Source organism: Manis pentadactyla, chromosome 5, assembly GCF_030020395.1.
Source record: "Manis pentadactyla isolate mManPen7 chromosome 5, mManPen7.hap1, whole genome shotgun sequence".
Lineage (NCBI taxonomy): Eukaryota > Metazoa > Chordata > Mammalia > Pholidota > Manidae > Manis > Manis pentadactyla.
In genome coordinates this window covers 106,347,584-106,372,056 of record NC_080023.1, presented here as the reverse complement: position 1 = coordinate 106,372,056, position 24,473 = coordinate 106,347,584, and the positions used below count along the sequence as shown (strand labels likewise).

At 35.1% G+C, this 24,473-nt stretch overlaps 1 protein-coding gene across 5 annotated transcripts in view; it reads right to left on the bottom strand.

Moving 5' to 3' along the window:
- The window catches only part of AFG2A (AFG2 AAA ATPase homolog A), a 383,456-nt gene that overhangs the window by 322,290 nt on the left and 36,693 nt on the right, over positions 1–24,473 (bottom strand). For all 5 annotated transcript variants that reach the window (XM_036922969.2, XM_057502600.1, XM_057502602.1 and 2 more), the window contains one exon: positions 4,241–4,395. In XM_036922969.2, the coding sequence (XP_036778864.1) occupies positions 4,241–4,395 (155 nt within the window). The remainder of the gene's footprint in view (positions 1–4,240; positions 4,396–24,473) is intronic.

Here is a 24,473-nt window from a genome sequence, read left to right as displayed (position 1 = left end):
GAAGAATGATGATACTCTTTCTCAGATATATCTGAAATCAGCCATCTAGTATTATTTTTTTCATGAAAATTATCATTATTGACTCAGCCATTCAACAAATATTAATAGGACATTTATTACATGCTAGTTATATGTTAAATTCTAAGGATAAAAGTTCAAAATAAGAACCTCTGCTCTTACTGAACTTAAAAGACATTTAAAAGTCATAGCCTACACCTTCATCTAAAAATTTAACACTTTCACAGGAAGGAGAAAATATACAATTGATAGTTATCTTTCATTTTCTTTTTAAAAGCCTCTATTCATCTGAAGATTACCTGGTATTATTTCTCATAACAAAGATCTTTTCAGTCAAGAAAACAACTAGTGGCAAATAAAAAGTAAAGTACTAAAGTGAAAATAAAATGAGATTTTATTTATGTTCTGGATAATTTTACATTTTTATCGCATAATTATCAATTAGAACAACCTTTCTGAGAAAAAAAACTTGATGATATGTGTTATGAGCTTTAAAAACTACATATTTTAGTCTGGTAATTCCATTTCTAAGAATCATCAATACAAAGATTTGGACACAAATATGTTTATAAACATATTAGAGAAAAATAGGAAAAAAACTAAATATTTAAGAATTGAAGAAAGACAAAACAATTACAGCTTACCTACATAGTAGTCTAGTATGAAGTCATTAAAAAGATGTTTGCCAAGAAATTAAAAAATGTCTACCATATAATTTTAAGTGAAAGGGGTAGAATATGAAACTATATATGTGTGTGTGTGTGTGTGTGTATCCTAAAATTGTCTATATTAAAGTACCTATATGCATAGAAAAAAAATCTATGAAAAAAATTTTAATTTATTTAAATTTTTATTAAAAGTTAATTTTTAAAAATCTTTTGGAACTACAACAAAATATTAACAGTTATCTCTGGTTGAAAAATTGAAATTTCACATAGCATATTCAAAGATTCTAAAGATTCCTGTGGTAAAGAAATATATTTGACTTTAATCACCAATTAATGTAAAACACATCTGAATTTCAATACACCAATTGTTATAATCACCAATTCGGACAGTCCAGAAAAAGGAAACATTACATTTAAGTAAAGTGGCTAACACTTGTGGTCTCCTGAAATTAATAAGGCATTATATTATAATTGGCAACATTCCCATGTTAAGACATTTCTTTCAAACTTAAATATAATTAGGCAAGTATGATTTAGAAGTTTAAATTTCACACACTAAAACCTTTTCTCAAAAGATGTTGAATGTTCAATTTACTATTAAAGAAATATTCACAATTAACTAGCTACTTAAAACAGGTTTTCTATAGCAAAGTTAAGTACTAGGCCTTATGCATGAAAATAATTTGGAGATATTTTTGTAGATTTAATAGCCAGAAAGCAGAAGACTGAAGTTTAGGAATCCAATTATAGAAATGTTGACTCCTCCAGAAAATTTTTACAATCTAAAATGAGCATAAAAAGCAATGTAAGAAAGTACCCTGACCAGGGCTAATCACTCTGCAGTTCATGAGTAACATCACAGCATGCCATGGCCTTAGGCCAAATAATTAAGTGCCAAATGGAAAATGGCACAAGTCCATGGATTGTAATACTGTATCAAAAGAAAACAAAGGAAAAAACTTTCATTAAAATAATTAAAAATGCAGTTGTAGTACCAGTTCCTGTGATGAATAAATTAGATCAGCAATTCCAAGAGTAGACAGCCACTGTTTAAACACATTCTCCACTGGCAATAACTTTGAGTTTAAAACCTTACTGTATGTTTTTTCAGGTCCTAAACTTTTTTAAACACTAAAGTGTTTTTCTGGATGGTGCAATTGGTTTACAAACCAATCACTCAAAATTTTCACATGTGACATTTGCTGATTAGGCAACATCCACTGAACCATTATATTATTCAACAATAGCCAATAAAATACAGATAAATACTGCAAATAAAAATATTCAGACCAATGTGCCCAAACTTTAGACCATAAATTCCAAAGAAATAAAAAGCTTGTTAACCCAACATCATTCATTATTCGATAACTCCATTTGTCAAATTATCCATACTAAATTATCATGTACCCCAAAGTTAAACCATAAATTCAGCAGTGAATTTTTAAATATTTCAAAAAGAACTCAAAACCACATTAAGCATGTTCCTATCTCTAGGGCACTACTTCCCATTCTAAACTTACAAAACAATTGTGTTCTATGAGCGTTAACAAGTGTCTGTATCACTTAGCTTTTGCTAACTATCCCCAGATTTAATGGCTCAAAACAACAGACATTTATTATTTCTGACAATTCCAAGGTTAACTGGTTGCTTCTTCAGGTCGTAAGCAAACTTGAGTTGGGGTGAGATAGTCTAGCATGATGTCACATGTCTCACAATTGGCAGGGTTGCTGGACTGAGTTTATCCCAGCTAGGAGGCTCATTTCTGCTCCACAGTCTTTCATCCTCCAGGAAGCTAGTACAGATTTCTTAACATACCTAATACAGAGTTTCAAAGAGCAGCAAAAGAAGCAAGCCCCAGGTGCTTTCAAGCTTGCTTGAATCATGATTGCTAATAACCTATTGGCCAAAGCAAGCTACATGGTGAAGTGCAGATTCAAAGGGTGGATAACTTGGTTCCCCTCTTTCAGGTAGGACTCACAAAGCTGCAGTGCAAAAAGGGAAGAGTCTGAGGTCATTTTTTGTAATCTACCACATTACAAAATGCAGAAAGTCTGCTCCACCTGGTCCATGGTCAAATAAATTTCCGTAACAGCTCTTTGATACTTCCTAATACAAATTAGCATACTGAAAGACTCTGAGAAGTCCTGCAGCAAAGAAATACAATTGATTTTATTTAAACCAGCATTTCCCCTTGATGACAAAACACATTTTTCAAGGAACAGTTACTTTTCAAAGTGAAAACAAATCTACTGATTTATCCTCACTGTATCACTCCACATAATCTACTCCATTGACTTAATATCTTTTTAGTCTCTTTTAGTTCAGTTTTTTTTTTTAAAGATTACAATTAAAAAAACATTAGTTAATGACCAAGAGAGCTGTCAATACTGACAGTGGGGCAAAGGGTATAAAGCTATGACTGACTCTCAACAAGGCTGTTTTCAAATAACTGTAATGTGGGAGTTTTTACAAAGGATTATCTCAGAAGCAACAAGACTACCTCAAAAGAGAAAAAGAAATGGGGGCAGTATTATAGAGACAAAGGGAAAGAGCAGCCACAAAATTCCACTCTTCTATCAGAGCTCTCCTAAACTGACGGAGAACGATCTGTAAACTTTTCTCAAGCTACCCAGATATTTGCCTTATGGTCAAGCCAAGTTCTCTCTTTTTTGTTCTAAAATTAGCCTAGTTGACATTTTCTTACAAAACTAAACCCACATTTACTATACAACTCAGCAACTGCACTCCGGGGCATTTATTCCAGAGAAATGAAAACTTACATTCACACAGTACCTGTACACAATGTTCACGAGTTTTATTCACAATAGCAACAAACTGGAAACAGCCCAGATGTCCTTCAACAGATGAGTGGTTAAACTATGGAATGGTTAAACATCCCACAGAATACTACTTAGCAAGAGAAAGGAACAAAATACTGATACACTTAACAACTTGATGAATCTCCAGGGAACTATGCTACATGAGAAAACATCCCAAGTGGCTGCACACTGTATAATTCCACTTATGTAACATTTCTCTAATGACAGAATTTTAGAAATGGGTGCAGGAACAAAGTGGGTGTGGTAATAGAAGAGTAACACAAGGGATCCTTGTGGTGATGGAACTACACAGTATCTTCACTGTGCTGATGGATACACAAACCTTCACATGTAATAAAACTGAATAGAACTAAATATACATATGCAAATACACACACACACACACACACACATACACAAATAAGCATAAGTAACACTGAAAAAATCTGAATTACAGTGACTATCAGCATGAATATCCTACTTGTGATATTACTAGAGTTTTGCAAGATAATACTATGAGGGGAAACTGGGTAAAGGATAAGGGTAACTGGGTAAAGGACTGTTCTGTAGTCTTTCTTATAGCTGTATTTCATCTACAATTATCTCCATAAAAATTTCAATATATTTTTTGTTGTTGTTACAGCTTAGCCTAGGAAGTTTGTTTCCCTGGAGTCTCAGTTTCATTCAGAGTTTATTCAAACAGTATGGCTGGCATGGGGATACAAATGACTTACGTTTGGGACATCAATTGCTACCTCCCTCATAGCACTGGGCCTGATGTCATTCATCCCCTGCAAGAAATCATTCAGAGTAATCTTCACCAACCTAGCCACCTTACTGTCAGGAAGGTTAGGCTGTTTCTTCAGAACTCTCCTCAAAGCACAGAGACCTGCAAAGAGAAAAGTAACACAAGATTTATCTTCTACCCCGTAAGTACAGACTGAACATTACCAATAAAAATAATAATAAAAAACCCAAGCCTCATGCATATTACAGCTTTCAAAACTTTTTGTGCCTGTTGGTGTGTGTGCAGTGGGAGTGGGCGGGTGGGAGAGAGATGGAAGAATGTGGCGGTGAAGGTAAAAATCCAAATGCTCAGTTTCAGTAGTGAAAATATGACAAACTGATATAAAATATGAAAAGACAGATATTTTATAAATGTGAAGCAAAACTTACAAAACATCCAAAAAAAGACCATAAAGGTTTATCAAAACAATCTATTTGGGGAATTTCTTTTAAAAGAATAAAATACTAAAATAAAAACATACCTTTTGCTTTTGCCCTTTTTGTTAACATATTCAAACCAGAATTACAAGTTTTTTAAGGTACTGGCAGAATATCTTAATGGAAATATTTAGTTGGCAGTGGTTTTGGAACTCAAGACAGAATCAGACTTTAGAATTATGTGCTCCACAAGATTTGATTGTAGAGTGTGGAAGAGACCTATAAAGGGAGACTAGAAAGGATCAAGGATGGAAGAGTGAGGGCTGAAGACTCAAACTTAGGAAAGCCCATCACTGAAGATCATAGGGAGAAATGACAGTAAAAAGAAAAGGAAGGGATAGAGTAGAATCAGAATAGTAACATACTGCAGGAGGCAAAAAGATGATCAACCAAGTCAAACTTAGATCAAAATTAACTTAGAAGAGATTATGCTGACCTGGAAATAAAAGATGCAAGTTCTTTGTTTTTGCTACTTGCTTGGAATTTAGACACTAACAGGACTGAGTGTCCCAACCAGCATGGCCCCCCTCTCTCTGCTGCCAATCCCAACAACACTGCCAGATTTACAGGCTCTGATCTGTGACAAAGACCTCTAGTCTAAAGGGCAGCCGAGTCCCTATTACCCTTTGCCTTAGAGTGTTTTTTAATGAAGTGTTACATTTGTGCGTCAGTGCCCAGTGAAGTTCCACTTCAAAGAATTTTAGTCTCAGAGACGTCTTTGAAAGCCGGTCTCTCTCTATATATGAACCTGCCATGGGACACCAACGAGTTCCACCATTTTTTCATGTCTTTTGTCTCAGTGAATTTTTACTAAATTAAAAATGATACTGTAACTGTCATTTTACTTACTTTCATTTATTTAAACTTTTATAAAGAGAAACAGAAGCACTGCTTAAATAAGACAGATACAAACTCACAAGGACAGTGTTGGATAACTGCACTGCTAAGAAAAAACAGAATGAATAGTACAGTGACACTCAGTAAATAGATTGATAGTAATCTTCCTCAGGAAATTATTGGTGTGATTCTAATATTCATAGGGATCTCTTGAGATAGGCTAACTGGGAAAAGGGTTTTACAGAAGGAAATTGAGGATATATGTAAAAATATCACTACTTTCTAGGGTAAAATTTCTTAGGCAATCCTCTGCAATCTAAAATCTACAGGTCACTTATTTAGGTCTACCTTACAAATAACCCGTTTGGTTTTACTACCTTCCAAAGTGTTGAAAGACAATTCTTCATATTTCTCTTGCCATTTCTGCATATCTTCCAAGCAGAAATACTAACTGCCTCTGCTGCAGACTATCTTTTCAAGGATGTTTGTATATACAGAGAGAGTTTCTACCTCCAAAGCAAAAGGTAGACATGTTTACTGCCTATTACAAAAGATTCAGGTTACATAAGTTCAGAGTTCTCCTACAGCGACTCCTTGTATGGACTCAGATGTCACCCAGTCCTCGATGTATCACTATAAAAACTGAGGGCCAAGGAACTGGTACCAACACTGCTGCTTTGGCTATTTCTGTTGCTGTAAGAAATATTCTGTCCTTTGACTCTGACCCAGGAGTATTGTGTCTTATGCAAGCATTTGTGAAACTTGTCCTGTAGTAAGCTTACAAGTAGAATAAAATCTCAGACCTTTCACAGCTCTTCACACAAAAATAAAGTTAAATTAGGTTGTTTCACTGCCCAATGTACTTTTTAGAGAAGTAGCACAAAAGCTAAATAAACAAAACTCAGTAATAAGTTGTTGCATTGTATTAAACAGTGCCATGGTAGACTGAAGGAATTTAAGCAGTTTCTAAAAAAAACTTACATAATGGAAGTAATCAAAAGACCAGAAGAATCTGACTCTCCTTCATGTCCCAGATGGCTATCTGGCAATACTTGTCAATATTTCTAATTTAGACCAGATACCTCACTCTTACCAGTACTGAAATACTGAAAAATAAAACAAGGGGAAGTGGTCTAGTAATTTCCCCACTACATGTATGTCATGTAAGCATAAAGTCTGACAATAACGAGGGCCAATTATTTTCATCTGAGGAAGGATTTTAGAAAGGGCAGGCAATATATGGTTTTAAAAGTATATACAATATTATGAGTATATATTTATAAAACTACAAAACCTCTTTGATTTCAAATACAAACTAAGGAATTTAGAGGTGGGCAAAAACCGCATCTGTGAGTATAGAGAGAAAACAGTAGTAATTCTCAAAGGAAACAGAAAAGGCAGAAGAATAAAGGAGTCTGGAGTTTTTAAAAGTTAAGAAATAATAAAGTTCAAAGACTGAGTCTATATGAACAAGGCACAACTTAACATATCCAAACGTAAGGTATTATACTATTCTTTAAAGTAAAAGATCTGCCCAAGACACCTGCTACTGAAGTACGGGGATCAACAAGAGAAGCTGAGCAGGGGCAGAGATACTTCGGAACCAATGATGACCTCACAGAGGTGCACGAAGGGGAGTGGGCAATTAGTATGAAATAGTATATAAAATCGTTCTACTTCTTTCTTGTAATATTCTTTCTCTTCCATTCATTTGTGCCCAATCTTTATTCAATCTGTTTTCTAGGGCTTATTCTTTTCTAATAATAACAATCAGCTTGTAATTTTTTTAACCTTTCTTCATTTCTCACATAAGAATTTCAGATTGTAAATTTCCCTGTAAGCACTAGTTTAGCTGCATACCACAAATTTTGATATATTTTCATTACCAACTCTAAATAGATTTTCATTTGCATATTATAATTCAACTAATGAGTTATTTAGGATTTTCTGATTTCCTAACTATAAAGGTTTTTAATTTACTGGTTTTTAACTCTTAAAATGAATTCTGGTCAGAGAACAGGTCTGTATGAAATGAACTTTCTGAATGGCAAAAATCCTGTGTGTTCTATATGTCCTTGAATATGTATGTTGCTGGGTTCAGTGTTCCAAGTATACATCCATTAGATTAAATTGTTGATTTTGTTGCTCAAATATTCTCCATACTCAATCATGGACAGAGATGTGATAAAATTCTCTTATGGAAATGGTTGTTCTGGGAGGTGGTCCAAGATGGTGGCATAGTTAGATACTGAACCCACTTCCTCCCACAGAGACACCAAATCTACACCTGCACACAGAGTAATTCCTCATGCAGAAGAAGAACTGAAGTCTGACTGAACAGCCTCTACACCATAAGACACCACCACAAGGGATAGAGAGACCACACAGAGAGGAGTAGTAGATAGAGACACCATGAGGATGGGAACCTCCCACCAATGCAACAACCTGCAAGTAGGGAGTCTTAACATGGAGGGACCCTGGGTCACAGCAAAAACCCCACAGGTTTAAAGGGGAACTAGACTAGTGAAGGAAATCCATTTACTAACTAGAGTTCTGCCAAACAGTGGGGGAACTACTGGAACTCTCTCTGGGTTGGGAGAACCACTGCTTATGTTCCACTTCCACCTTGACAATGTGATGGTAACAGGACCCAGGTACTCTAGCTAGCCTGCTATAGCCACCCCAGTGAGCCCAGGACCCGCAGCCCACACCAGCTCCAGTCATCCCCTCAACACAGCCCTCCACCTGAGCCCACCCAGCTACAGGCATCCCACCAAGACAGCCCCAGTTCAGTCAGTACACAAGGGACCCCCTCAGACTGCGTCACAACCAACTGTTTTGTCAGGACTTTTCCCAGCTCAACAGCATACCAGGACAGTCCCAGCCCATGCCCACTCTAGCTCCAGCCATCCAGCCAGCACAGTCCCAGCACTGAGCATCCTGGAAACTCCCAGCCCACACCTACTCCAGCCAGCCAGCCAGCCAAAGCTGCCAGGCACAAGCAGACTACACGGGGCACATTCCTAGACAAGGGCACTCCTTCAAAAGAAGAGACAGCTGTTCCAGACTAACTCATAGAAACAAACTAAAAAATTCAAATAAAATGAGGAGACAGAGGAATATAATCCAAATGAAACAAGATGAAACCCCAGAAAAAAAATCCCATGAAATGGAGATAATAGTTTACAGTAATGGTCACAAATATGCTCAACCATCAAACCACAAGGGAACCAATAAAGAGAAAAGAAACAAAAAAGAATTATGCAAACAACCAGAAAACAATTAAAATGTCAATTAAGTAAATACTTGTCAATAATTACTTTATAAGTAAACGGACTAAATGCTCCAATCAAAAACCACACAGTGGCAGAATGAATAAAAAAGAAGACTCATCTATACACTGCCTACAAGAGACTCATTTCAGATTGAAAGCAACATAAGACTGAAAGTGAAGGGATAGGGAAAGATATTCCACACAAATGGAAATAGAAAGCTGGTGTAGCAATATTTATGGCAGATAAAACAGAATTTAAAAGAAAGACTGTTAACAAAAGACAAAGGTGGGCATTCTATAGAGCCACGATGGATAACTATGGAGAAGAAAGTATGGAGGTTCCTCAAAAAATTAAAAATAGAACTACCATAGATCCAGCAACCCCACTTCTGCGTATTTATCTGAAGAAAACAAAAACACTAATTTGAAGAGATATATGCAAACCTATGTTCACTGCAGGATTATTTACAATAACCAATATACAGTAACAACCTAAGTGTCCACCTATAGATGAAGAAAATATGGTATGTATATCCAATGAAACATTAGTTATAAAAATGAATGCAATCTTACCATTTGCGATAACATGGACAGACCTAGAGGTTATTATGCTAAATGAAATAACTTCTCAGAGAGAGTCAAATACCCCATTATTTCACTTACATGTGGAGTCTAAAAAACAAAAATGAGTAAAACAAAACAGACTCACAGATATAGGAAACACATTATTAGTTATCAAAGTGGGGAGAGGTTGGAGACTGCATGAAACAAATGAAGAAGATTAAGAGGTATAAATGGCTAGTTATAAAATAAATAAATCTGGGGATGTAATATACAGCATAGGGAATATAGTCAGTAGTACTGAATAATACTGTAATAACTCTGTATGGTGACAGATGAGAACCAGACTTTCAGGGATCATCTCATAATATATAAAAATAGTTAATCACTATGATGTACACCTGAAATTAATAGGATATTGTATGTCAATCAGACATCAATTTAAGGAAAAGAAAGGAAGAAAATGGTTGCTCTATTATTAGTTATGTAAATTTTTGCATGATACATCTCAAAGCTGCCCTGTCAACTACATCAGATTTAAAACAGTTATAGCTTTCCAATGAACTGAATGTTCTAAAAATATGCAGTACTCATCTATATCCACAGGAATGCTTTTTTGCCTTGAAATTATTTGGCCCAATGGCTATACTCTAATCCTTAACATTTCTTTTTCTTGCCTTCTTTCAGACTGACTTTTGTTCTTTACATATTTCATTTTGCCTTCTACTAGTTTTGAAGTTATACACTCTATTTTCTAATATTTTAATGGCTATATAAGAAATGTTAACACACATACTTACAAATATATAATTAATGAAGAAAAAAATTAAAGCAAAGTTAATCAAGAGGATGCAAGAAATTTAATAGGCAAACCGGTGAGACAGACATCCCCACTTTAATTTTCTGCAGAGAGGGTTTTTAACATCTAGAGAAAACATTTGTTTTTTAAATCTCTATTGTGTCTGCAGCTACTTCCTCCATCCTGTATTTTATTTGCATCTTCTTTTCTCTTTCACCAAAAACACTCGGTAGTGTGGTTCTGTCTCTTGAATGGACCCTGGTCTGAGTTCATAACCTTAAATATTTTCAAAGAATGACACTTTTTAAACTTTGTTTTGTTTCTTTTTTCTATTCCATTGATTCAATCATTATATTTTTAATTTCCCTCCTGTGGGTTTACTCTCTTGATCTTTTCCAATTACTTGAGTTGAATGCATTTATTTATTTTTTTAACTGAAGTATCACTGATGTACAATCTTATACTGGTTTCAAATGTACAACACAGTGGTTCAACAGTTAACCCATATTATTAAATCCTCACTCCCTCTAGTGAGTTACTATCAAGGTAGAAGATGTTACTGAATCACTGACTATATTTTCCATGCTGTACTACTGTCCTTGTGACCAACTTATACTGTGATTGAGAATTATTGTGCCCTTTCATCCCCTCACCCTTCCTGCCAACCCGCCCCAACCCCTCCCCACTCTTGGTAACCACTAATCACCTCTCAGTGTCTATGAGTCTCCTGCTATTTTGTTCCTTCTGTATTGCTTTGGTTTTATATTTTAAAAAGTAAGTGAAATAATATAGTATTTGTCTTTCTCTGTTTGGCTTATTTCACTGAGCATAATACCCTCTAGGTTCATCCATGTTGTTGCAAATGGCAGGATTTCTTTTCTTTTTATGGCTGAATAATATTCCATTGTGTATATGTACCACATCTTTATCCATTCATCTACTGATAGACATTTAGGTTGCTTTCATATCTTGGCTATACAATGCATTTATTTTTAACCCTTCTTGTTTCCTGATAAAATATATATCTGCTATAAAATATATGGCAAAAACACAGAGTTTTTGCTATCATTCTATTTAATTTCCTGTATAATTTACTTGTAGCTCACACAGATATTAAGTATTGTGTGGTTTAGTTTTTCAATTGTACCAGTTATTAAGCTATTGATTCTAAGCTCCAAAACCACATTTCTATACCCAGCTTCACGATACTGGGCTGAGGCTTCGCAAACTACACCTCAACTCCACAGCAGACTTTGCCAATGCTAAAGCAGAGCTCTAGAAGAAGACTGCAAAGCTGAAGGGAGAAGAAAGGGCTCACTCCTTCCCATCTACTTCCTGTGGGCTTTCTATCTGTTTGTTATTACTTGTGACCATTACTCTAACAACCCCTAAGAGATTCCAGCACCAGCCTAGTAGTCACCTTCTCAGAGGTCTGAGTCAGTCTTCAAACTATCAGTCTGCTCTTCAGCTTCTAGGTTTTAATAATCTCAACCTCTTCCCTTTGTTTCCCCAGCCTTAGGGGTAATAGCTGCTTCTTATAGTTGCTATCTCCCTTTTGGTAGTTAGCAACTTTATAATTGGTTATCAATTCTTTATATTAAATTCTCTCTGTAAAAATAACTGGTATAGGTTCTATCTCGTAACTGGATCAAGACAGATGTAATAATCCTATGGAATTTTTTAGATATATCTTTCTTTCCCCCATTATATACAGACTGAGCTTTTTATAAGTGAGAACAAAACTGCCCAGACATTTTAGTGGCTGATGTAACTTTGACTTCAAAACCAAATATGAACAAGAAAAAATGTTTTTCTATTATGAACATAGGGCAAAAGTTCTACGTAAAATATTAGCCACTGAAATCTAAAGTATATATTCACAACTAAATAGTTTTTTATCTCTGGAATAAAAGGCCAATTCATTAGAAAACCTCCTAATTAACTCATGTTAATTGACCAAGTTGAGAATAATCAAATAATTATTTTTACTGATATAGAAAAGAATTTGGTAAGATTCAACACCTATTTATAATGATTAATTTAAAACACTCTTAGCAAAGTGTATTTAAGATTATATTCCAGAAATCTTTAGCAAACATTATACCTAATTTGGACATTTTAATACATTTTTTTCAAAACTGGTAAAAAGACAAGGATACCACTATCAGTGTTACTGGATAATTTAATCATGGAAGTCCTGGCTATTAACAATAGTAAAAATGAGAATGACAAAGTAAAACAACAGAATGAAATAAAACCGCCACTATTTGCATATGACAATCATCTACCCAGATAAGCCAAAAAAGATCAAGAGAAAACTACTAGAATTAGTAAGATAGTCAAGGAAGGTTGACAGCCTACCAAAAAATAATAATAATCAATATAAAATTTCTCTACCCTAAGAAGAGCAATTTAAAAATACAATAAAAAAAGTACCTTCACAATAATCCCAAAACAAAAAAGTACCTAGGAATTAACTTAAACAAGAACATGTAAGATCGCTATGAAGAAAATTCTAATAAAGAAAAAAATATGAATAACGGAGACATTGGATATCCTTGGATGAGATGACAATACCACAAAAATGTTGATTATATTCTAAATAATCTACATATTCTAAATGCAATATCAATCAAAATGCCAGTTGTGTATTTTTGGTAAATTAGAATAAACTATCTCTAAAAATAGTATTGAGGAATATATATATATATATTTAACTATATATAGTCTACATATAACTAAGTCAACAACTCAAATAAATAAACAGGTTTTACCTTACCAGAGATTAAGATGTACTATAATAACAGTATTAAAAACTGTGTAAAGAGAAAAGACTGCTGGTTGCCACAGGGGAGGGGGATGGGGATTGGGTGAAATAAAAGAAGAGGATAAAGAGGTACCAACTTCCAACTACAAAACAAGTTAGTCACAGGGATGAAAGTTCAGCATAGAGAATATACTCGATAATTCTATAATATCTTTGCATGTTAACAGATGGTATCAACACTTATTATGGTGTTTACTGATAGAAATTGTTGAATTACTATAATGTACACCTGAAACCAGTATAGTATTGTATATCAACTATATTTCAAAAAAAAAGAAAACCCCAGTGTGTAAAAGTTACAAGACAAGATAGACCACAATAGATCAGACTAGAGTTCAGAAACAGATCCATACATATTTTATACATATATATATATATATATATATAAATTTAATATATGACAAATTTGTGGTTTCACAAATCAATGAGGAAAAGGCAGGCTCCTTACTTGTTGGTAACTGAATAATGGGAAAATTAGCTAATTGTGTGGATCCCTTGACACTGGGTCTCTGATGAGCTTTTCTGATAAGCAATATTTTATACATGTTGCCACAACTTGTTGCTGGAGGCATTAAACATGTCTTATGTGACTTCAAGGAAGAGGACACTTGAAAGCTTATGCCTGCTTTCCTCCACATTTTGCCCCATGTATGTGATTCTGCTTTGTATCCTTTCACTGTAATAAATCATAGCCATGGTACTATATGCTGAGAGTCTCATGACAACTCTAACTGAAGTATCAAACTTAGGAGTGGTCATAAGGAACCCAAAATGTAGATAAATGTAAATGAATGATAATTACATAAAACAGTAATAATAATGTTTAAGGGGTAAAGAGAATAAAAGTATTCCCAACGTGCCCGCACTGTTTCACATTAGTCTCTACTTAGCCAAGGAAACATACTGTACTTAAGATAACCACTAAAAGACAAATGAAAATACATGACTGAAATGATAATGGGTGGAGGATGAAATAATAAAAATACCTGCTTATTCTAAGAGAAAGCAAGAAAAGAAAGGAGGAAAAAACCTAATAGATCAATAGACAAACAGAGATAAAGTAAATTAAACCTAAGTATTTAAGAGATTATCCTAAATTAAAATGTTACATACTTGAATTAAAAGACTGACAGCATCAGATGGATTAAAAAAATAAAACCCAAGTTTATGCTGTTTACAAGAGATATAATCTGAAATATAAGAATATAGAAAGGTTGAAAGTAAAACAGAGAAAGGAATACTGTGTAAAAAAACAAAAGGAAAAGAGTACACCTGTATCTACTGTCAAACATACTTTAAGAGGTATCATTAGACTCTTCAGAATGATAAAAGGGTCAATCTACCAGGAATATATAAAATTCTAAATGCATACCTAATAACAAAATTTCAAAATATAAAAAGAAAAATTTAGAAGTAAATGAGAAACAGACAAATCTGCAACCTTATTTCCAGATTTTAACATAAATCCCTTGCAGCCAAAATAAAAGGAAAATATTTTATATTTACTATCTCTAGAAAATGTGACAAAATCAACTCACTTATCCTAACAGGCACATATAGAAAGAATATCCAAAATAGTAAAATATACATGCTTCTAAGCATACCTAATAAATGTACTAAAACTGTACATGTATATGATGTGACACAAAGCAACTCTGTATATTTTAAGGATTGAAAACATCAAAGAATATGTTCTCTAACCAGAGTGGAATAGCAAAAATCAATACCAGAAGATATCAAAGAATATACAAATATTTGGAAATTAGCCACTGCATTTCTAAATAACTCATGGGTCAAAAAAATAATTTAATAAAAAACTGAAAAAAATTTTTAACTGAATAATGATGAAAGTATGTGGAAAGCTGTTAAAGCTGTTATTTAAAGGGATAGTGACAGGTATAGTGCATAAGTTAGGAAAGAAAACAGGCTGAAAATCAATGAGATGCTCATCTTATAAAACTAATAAAATAAATCAAAAGGGGAACACAGTAGGAGGGAAGGAGCTTAAATTAATTAAATAGAAAACAAATGTGCATTAAAAAAAGTCAATAAAGCCAAAAGTATATTCTCTGAAGAGGCTAATAAAACAGATAAATCTCTGGCAAGATGGATTAGAAATGTGAGAAAAGGCACACATTACCAATATCAGGAACAAAAAGGGATACAGCACTATACAATATACTGACACTAAAAGGGTAATAAGAGGATACTCGGAATAATCTTATACTAAGTAATTTGAAAATTTAGATGGAATGAACAAAATTTCTAAGGAAAAAAGGCTTTCCAAAACTAATACACAAACAAAAAAGTACTAACTGAATAATCCAAAAGCTACTAAATAATTGTATAATTAAAACATTTCTCACAGAGAAAATTTCAAGCAAAGATGGCTTCACTGGCAAATTTTATAAAACATGAGCCTTAAGAGAACTTTTCCAGAGTAAAAAGAAGCAAGAACAATTCCCAATTTGATTCATAAGGCCAGCATTATCCTGTTCTCAAATTTTAAAAGGACATTACAAGAAAAGAAAATTACAGGTTAATCTCTCTCATGAACATAGAGAACACGAACACATACACTAAGCAAAATATCAGCAAAAACACCAACATGTAAATAACAGGATTATACATAATGACAAGATGTCATTAGGAATATAAGGCTAGTTTAACATTTGAAAATCAACCAACATCACTCTCTACACTAGTAGAATAAAGAAAAGGAACAATAGGTTTACCTCAGCAGATACAGAAATGGAATGTCATAAAAATCAGTATCATTAATTATAAAAAAAAAATTGAGGAATAGATGGAAATTCATTTACTCTATCAGCGTAGCTACAAAAAAACACAGAGCAAATATAATTCTAAATAGTAAAATTAGAGACTTTCTCCCTCGGATCAAAATAAGGTAAAGAGAACTACTGTTACCATTTCTAACACAGAATCAAAGAAGTGTAGGAATAAGACAAAATTGTCATTATTTGTCATTTGTATACATAGGAAACTGTAACATGAACATGTACATAGAAAACTACCTATACACCATTAAAGTTAATAATTGAATTTGGCAAATGAAGTCAACACACAAAAATTTTCTTTTCCGTGATAGCAAAAAACAATTATAAAAGATGCCATTTGTAACTACATTCAGGAAATCATAATACCTAAGAATAAATAAAACATTATGCAAAACTTCTTCACATAAAACTATAAAACTTCGAAAGAAGCCGAAGACCTACGATAAATGAAGGGGTCTACCATGTTTATGGAATGCAAGATAACTTTCTAATTCCCTCCATATTTGTCAACAGATCAAACAATTTTAAGAAAAATCCAGTTTAATGGGAGATAGGGAGCCCAACAACCTGATTTTTTAGTTGTAAGCAAATGCAAAGGACTAAAAATGAGTTGATATTAAACTGATAATATGGGAAATGAGGCCAAAGAAAAGGTATAGTATTCCAGGCAGACGGAAGAGCCTATACAAAGACCTTGAGACAAGAATGAGCAGAACTCATTAGAGACATGAGGCCCTGTGGGACAATAAAAGACAAAATCTTTGTGCTTAAAGAATTCACTCTTAGAAATATGAAAGAATATGTTTTAAATAAACCTAAATTCAACTCTATTAATTTGTAGATATGTGAGAAAATAAAACGTGGGTGACTGTCAGAAAAGAGAAAAGAACAATATGGAATATTACAAATTTGCAAAAGCCATAAAAACATGACAAGTGAGGCTAGAAATTCTTGCCATGGGCCTTCAAATCCTTTCCCAGTCTGAAGTTCTATGACTCTAGACAATACTAGAAGTACACTGTTATACACAAATGCTATTCTTGAAAATAATGTGCAAGTTGAAACACAGAATTTATATGAATTAAATGTTAAATGTCTATCAGAGGTGGCAAAAATTAAAGATCCCTGGAGCTACCATATTAATGTAACCAAACCTCCATGATTCTAGATCTGCCACTAGCTCAGGTGTCACTTCAAATAAAACTTAGCTTCTTAAGGCCACCCACTGTCTCATTTATTAAATGGAAAGAATAAAATATATCTTCTCTAAATTATTCTTTCAACTTTAAAATTCTCTGATGCTGGGCAGAGGATTAAAGATGGCAGCATGAGAGGTGAGACAGTCGCTTCCTCCTAAAACCGCAAATAATATGAAAATATAATTAATACAACTAATCCTGAAAGAGCAACAGGAAAGAGGACTGCGCCAGACTGCATACACCTAGAGAAAAGAGCAGACCTCACGGAACAGGGTAACATAACAAAACTGTGGCCTGGCAGGACCCAAGCCCATCCCCCACCCCAGCTCACCAGCTGGAGGAAAAGAAATGGAACGGGGAGGGAGTAGAGGCCTGGGACTGCCAAATACCTAACTTTGGAGATCTGCTCTGGGAGCACAAACCTATATTTCATGGTGCCTTCATGATACTCTTGTGATTAGGAGATTGGAAAGCTAAGACAGGCAGAATTCCTGGACAAACTGAGATTCCAGCACTTGTGGAAAGCAGGGATCCATATCCAGCTGCTCTGGGACAAAAGAAAGGCGGACAGTCTGAGATACTTCCTAACAAGGAAGCCCTTATCAAGAGGGCTGCTAAAGGGGCAAGGATTGCACAAAGCTTACTGCTCAGGAGAAAGGACAGCTAGAAAAAATTGCCAGGTGCACTCTGCCCAGCAGGTTGGGAGCCATCACGATCTTCAGGTGCTCCAGCTCCCTGGCTGGCTACACAGCTCCAAAGACCCCCTCCATGATACGCAGCCTACTGCACTTTTCTCCCGGCCAGCCCCACCTGGCTCGTAAACCAGCAAACCCTACCCTGGCATTAGGCAAGCCAGAGGGAAGATCTGTCTATAGCAACTACAAACACAAAGCATAAAGGCTTATACCTGTGTGCTCGGCCCACTGGTTCCAGCAGTGGAGAAAGGCATAGCAGCCGGGGAGCAGGAAACAGCTTTCCTCCTGCCAGGCACCAATACCACTCCCCTGCGAACCCCGACATTGCTTCAGGAGCTGAACAGCTCCAAAGAGTAGAGTTTCTGGACACTAGAGGGCATCATATACAAATATGAAATGCCAAAAGAACCTGGTTCAAAGTAAATTATTAATACAACTCTTGAGAAAGATGACATTGACCTCATGACTCTTCCTGAAAGGGATTTCAAAATAAAAAGCATTAACATGCTCATGGAGGTACTGAAAGATATTCAAAAACTAAGGAATGAATTCCGGTCGGAGATGCAGTCGTTGAACAGCGCAATGGAGGGTATTAAAAGCAGATTAGAAATGGTGGAGGAGACGATAAATGAAATAGAAACTAGAGAAGAGGAATACAAAGAAGCTGAGGCACAGAGAGAAAAAAGGATCTCTAAGACTGAAAGAATATTGAGAGAACTGTGTGACCAATCCAAACATAACAATATTCGCATTATAGGTGTACCAGAAGAAGAGTGAGAAAAAGGGATAGACAGTGTCTTTGAAGAGGTAGTTGCTGAAAATTTCCCCAATCTGGGGAAGGAGATAGTCTCTCAAGCCATGGAGGTGCACAGATTTACCAACACAAGGGACCCAAGGAAGACAACACCAAGACATATAGTAATTAAAATGGCAAAGATCAAGGAGAAGGACAGACTATTAAAAGCAGCCAGACAGAGAAATAAGATCACAAAAAGGAAAGCCCATCAGGATATCATCAGACTTCTCAGCAGAAACCTTAAAGGCCAGAAGGGAGTGGCATGAGGTATTTAATGCAATGAAGCAGAAGGGCCTCAAACCAAGATTACTTTATCCGGCAAGATTATCATTAAAATTTGAAGGAGGGATTAAACAATTTCCAGAAAAGCAAAGGCTGAGAGAATTAACCTCCCACAAAACATTTCTACAGTGTATTTTGGAGGGACTGTTATAGATGGAAGTGTTCCTAAGGTTTAACAGCTGTCACCAGAGGTAATAAAACCACAGTAAAGAAAGCAGAACAGCTAATTACTAAGCAAATGCAAAATTAAATTAAGTATCCCCAAAGTCAATCAAGGGATAGATAAAGAGTACAGAATATGATACCTAATATATAAAGATTGGAGGAGGAAGAAAAAGGAGAAAAAGAAAAGAACCCTTAGATTGTATTTGTAATAGCATATTAAGTAAGTTAAGTTAGACTCTTAGATAGTAAGGAAGTTAACCTTGAACCTTTGGTAACCACGAATCTAAAGCCTGCAATGGCAGTAAGTACATCCCTATCGATAATCACCCTAAATGTAGATGGTCTGAATACACAAACCAAAAGACATAGAGTCACTGAATGGATAAAAAACGAGACCCATCTATATGCTGCCTACAAGAGACTCACTTTAAACCCAGAGCCATACAAAGACTAAAAAGGAACAGATAGAAAAACAAATTTCATGCAACTAATAGGGAGAAAAAAGCAGGAGTTGCAGTACTTGTATCAGACAAAATAGACTTCAAAACAAAGAAAGTCACAAGAGACAAGGAAGGACATTACATAATGATAAAATGGTCAATCCAACAAGAAAATATAACCATTATAAATATCTGTATGCCCAACACAGGAGCACCCACATATGTGAAACAAATACAAACAGAATTAAAAGGGGAAATAGAATGCAATACATTCATTCTAGGAGACTTGAACACTCCACTCACTCTGAAGGACAGATCAACCAGACAGAATATAAGTAAGGACACAGAGGCACCGAACAACACATTAGAACAGATGGACCTAACAGACATCTACAGAACTCTACCCCCAAAAGCAGCAGAATACACATTCTTCTCAAGTGCACATGGAACATTTTCCAGAATAGACCACACGCTACACCACAAAAAGAGTCTCAGTAAATTCAAAAGGATTGAAATTCTACCAACCAGTTTCTCAGAACACAAAGGTATGAAACTAGAAATAAATTATGTAAAGAAAACGAAAAACCCCACAAAGACATGGAGGCTTCACAACATGCTCCTAAATAACCAATGGATAAATGACCAAATAAAAACAGAGATCAAGCAATATATGGGGACAAATGACAACAATAATTCACACCGCAAAATGTGTGGGATGCAGCCAAGGCCGTGCTGAGAGGAAACTATAATGCAATACAGGCCTACCTCAGGAAAGAAGAACAATCCTATATGAGCAGCCTAAACTCAAAATTAACGCAACTAGAAAAAGAAGAACAAAGGAGGCCCAAAGTCAGTAGAAGGAGGGACCTAATAAAGATTAGAGCACAAATAAATAAAATTGAGAAGAATCAAACAATAGAAATAATTAATGAAAGCAAGAGCTGGTTCTTTGAGAAAATAAACAAAATAGATAAACCTTTAGCCAGACTTATCAAGAAAAAAAGAGTTTATCACATAAACAGAATCAGAAAGGAGAAAGGAAAAATCACTTTGGACACCACAGAAATACAAAGAATTATTAGAGAATACTATGAAAAATTATATGCTAACAAGCTGGAAAAACTAGAAGAAATGGACAACTTTCTAGAAAAATAACACATTCCAAGGCTGACACAGAAAGAAACAGAAAATCTGAACAGACCAATTACCAGCAACGAAATTGAATTGGTAATCAAAAAACTACCTAAGAAAAAAACTCCTGTCCCAGATGGCTTCACTGCTGAATTTTATCAAACATTTAGTGAAGACCTAATACCCATCCTCCTTAAATTTTTCCAAAGAGTAGAAGAGGGAATACTTCCAAACTCATTCTATGAGGCCACCATCACTCTAACACCAGAACCAAGCAAAGAGCCCACAAAAAAAGAAAATAACAGACCAATATCCCTGATGATCATAGATGCAAAAATACTCAACAAAATATTAGCAAACCGAATTCAAAAATCCATCAAAAAGATCATCCATCATGATCAAGTGGGATTCATCCCAGGGTGGTACAACATTCGAAAATCCATCAACATCATTCATCACATCAACCAAAAGAAGGACAAAAACCACATAATCATCTCCATAGATGCTGAAAAAGGATTGGACAAAATTCAACATCCATTCATGATAAAAACTCTCAACAAAATGGGTATAGAGGGCAAGTACCTCAACATAATAAAGGCCATATATGACAAACCCACACCCAACATAATATTTAACAGCAAGAAGCTGAAAGCTTTTCCATTAAGATCAGGAATAAGACAAGGATGCCCACTCTCCCCACTTCTATTCAACATAGTACTGGAGGTCCTAGCCATGCCAATCAAACACAAAGAAATAAAAGGCATCCAGATTGGTAAGGCAGAAGTCAAGCTGCCCCTGTTTGCAGATGACATAATACTGTACATAAAAAAACTCTAAAGAATCAACTCCAAAACTACTAGATCTAATATCTGAATTCAGCAAAGTTGCAGGATACAAAATTAATATGCAGAAATCTATGGCATTCCTATACACTAACAATGAACTAGCAGAGAAATCAGGAAAACAATTCTATTCACAATTGCATCAAAAAGAATAAAATACCTAGGAATAAACCTAACCAAGGAAGTGAAAGACCTATACTCTGAAAACTACAAGACACTTAGGAGAGAAATTAACAAAGATACAAGTAAATGGAAACACATCCCGTGTTCATGGATAGGAAGAATTAATATTGTCAAAATGGCCATCCTGCCTAAAGCAATCTACAGATTCAATGCAATTCCTATCAAAATACCAACAGCATTTTTCAACGAACTAGAGAAAATCATTCTAAAATTCATATGGAACAACAAAAGACCCTAAATAGCCAAATCAATTTTGAGAAGGAAGAATAAAGCTGGGGGGATTATGCTCCCCAACTTGAAGCTCTAATACAAAGCCACAGTAATCAAGACAATTTGGTACTGGCACAAGAACAGACCTATAGACCAATGGAACAGACTAGAGAGCCCTGATATAAACCCAACCATATATGGTCTATTAATATATGATAAAGGAGTCATGGATATACAATGGGGAAATGACAGCCTCTTCAACAGCTGGTGTTGGAAAAACTGGACAGCTACATGCAAGAGAACAAAACTGCATTACTGTTTAACCCCATACACAAAAGTAAACTCAAAATGGATCAAAGACCTGAATGTAAGTCATGAAGCCATAAACTCTTAGAGGACAACATAGGCAAAAATCTCCTGTATAATATAAGCATGAACAACTTCTTCCTGAACGCATCTCCTCAAGCAAGGGAAACAAAAGCAAAAATGAACTCATGGGACTACATCAAACTAAAAAGTTTCTGTATGGCAAAGGACACACCATCAACAGAACAAAAAGGCATCCTACAGTATGGGAGAATATATTTGTAAATGACATACCCAATAAGGGGTTAACACCCAAAATATATAAAGAATTTACATGCCTCAACAACCGAAAAGCAAATAACCTGATTAACAAATGGGCAGAGGTTATGAAGAGACACTTCTCCAAAGAAGAAATTCTGATGGCCAACAGATACATGAAAAGATGCTCCCCATCACTAATCATCAGGGAAATACAAATTAAAACCACAATGAAGTATCACCTCACACCAGTTAGGACGGCCAGCATTCAAAAGATGGACGACAAATGTTGGTTAGGATATAGAGAAAGGGGAACCCTCCTACACTGCTGGTGGGAATGTAAGCTAGTTCAACCATTGTGGAAAGCAATGTGGAGGTTCCTCAAAAAACTAAAAATAGAAATACCATTTGACCTGGGATTCCCACTCCTTGGAATTTACCCAAAGAATACAACTTCTCAGATTCAAAAAGACATATGCACCCCTATGTTTATCGCAGCACTTTTTACAATAGCCAAGATATGGAAGCAACCTAAGTGTCCATCAATAGATGAATGGATAAAGAAGAGGTGGTACATATACACAATAGAATACTATTCAGCCATAAGAAAGAAACAAATCCTACCATTTGCAGCAACATGGATGGAGCTGGAGTACATTATGCTTAGTGAAATAAGCCAGGCAGAGAAAGACAAATGCCAAATGATTTCCCTCATTTGTGGAGTATAAAAACGAAGCAAAACTGAAGGAACAAAACGGCAGCCGACTCAGAGACTCCAAGAAGGAACTAGTGGTTACCAAGTGGGAGGGGTGTGGGGTGGGAGGGAGAAGGGGATTGAGGAGTATTATGTTTAGTACACATGGTGTGGGGGATCACAGGGAGAACAGTGTAGCAGAGAAGGCAAATAGTGAATCTATGGCATCTCACTACACTGATGGACAGTGACTGCATTGGGGTATGGGTGGGGACTTGATATTATGGGTAAATGTAGTAACCACATTGTTTTTTCAAATGAAATCTTCATAAGAGTGTGTATCAATAATACCTTAATTAAAAAAAATTATCTGATGCTAAGCTTAAATTACTGGACATAAACCATTCCTAATGAGGCCACACTAGAATCTATGCCAAGAAGTTTTTAAAAATACATACACTTTTATAAACCAGAAGTAAATAATTAACTGGAGGAGCAAATGGACACATGCATATCATCAAGGAATACAGCTTAGGGCAAGAAATCTATGACATTTCCTTTCCTTCCTAAGTTTAAAGTTAATTCTCAAAATGTAAACAAAAACAGAAGCAGTACTTCTATGTTCTTAAAGAACAAAACTTTGAAACAAAAAACAGGTGTAGCTAATTAAACAGTAAATGTTTCATTTTGTTTTAATTATTTTATTTTCCAATGCTCTTAAAAATTTTCAGCATGGAAAATAAGAGGCAAGGAAGAGAATAAAACACAAAAGCTTCAGGCAAGCCTAATGCCAACACATTCTTTTCTGTATGTGGCATGTTCCCCCTCAAGCTTCACATCACTATCCAGACATAATCACTTCTGGACAAAGGCAATTACTCTAAATTCATGCTCTTCAAAACCATCTGCTCCAGATTCAATCAACAAACACCATCTTGCTCCATGCACATGGAATCCTACACTTTTATACCCAATGCTTGCTAAATTATCGTGTTACTTTTGAAACTGCAATTTAGTTCCTTTATTAGAAACTAACAATGAACTTAAACTGATTACAGGAATAATACTGCTTTTTAGAATTACTACCTACTCTACAATTATATAAGAAGTAACATGAAACATGAGCATCTGGATCTCAGATTTGAACTGTAAAAGTTGAACATAAAATTTCCTCATGCACATGAACACTGAAAGCACCTATAACAAAATGTAAGTCTCCTTTTTTAAAATATATTTTCTTCAAAATATCAGAAATCCAGAAAATTTGTTTTATCTGAGAGTCTTTACATTCTCTCAACTCAGTATTAAGTATAGACACGGGAGTAAGTATCATTTGATGTATCACTGGGAGAGTTCCATTTCTCGCTGCTCGTTAATAGGAAAGAAATCAAACAGAATACACTCAAAGTGGGTATTGTGGTTCTTTATTTATATTACAAGTGATTG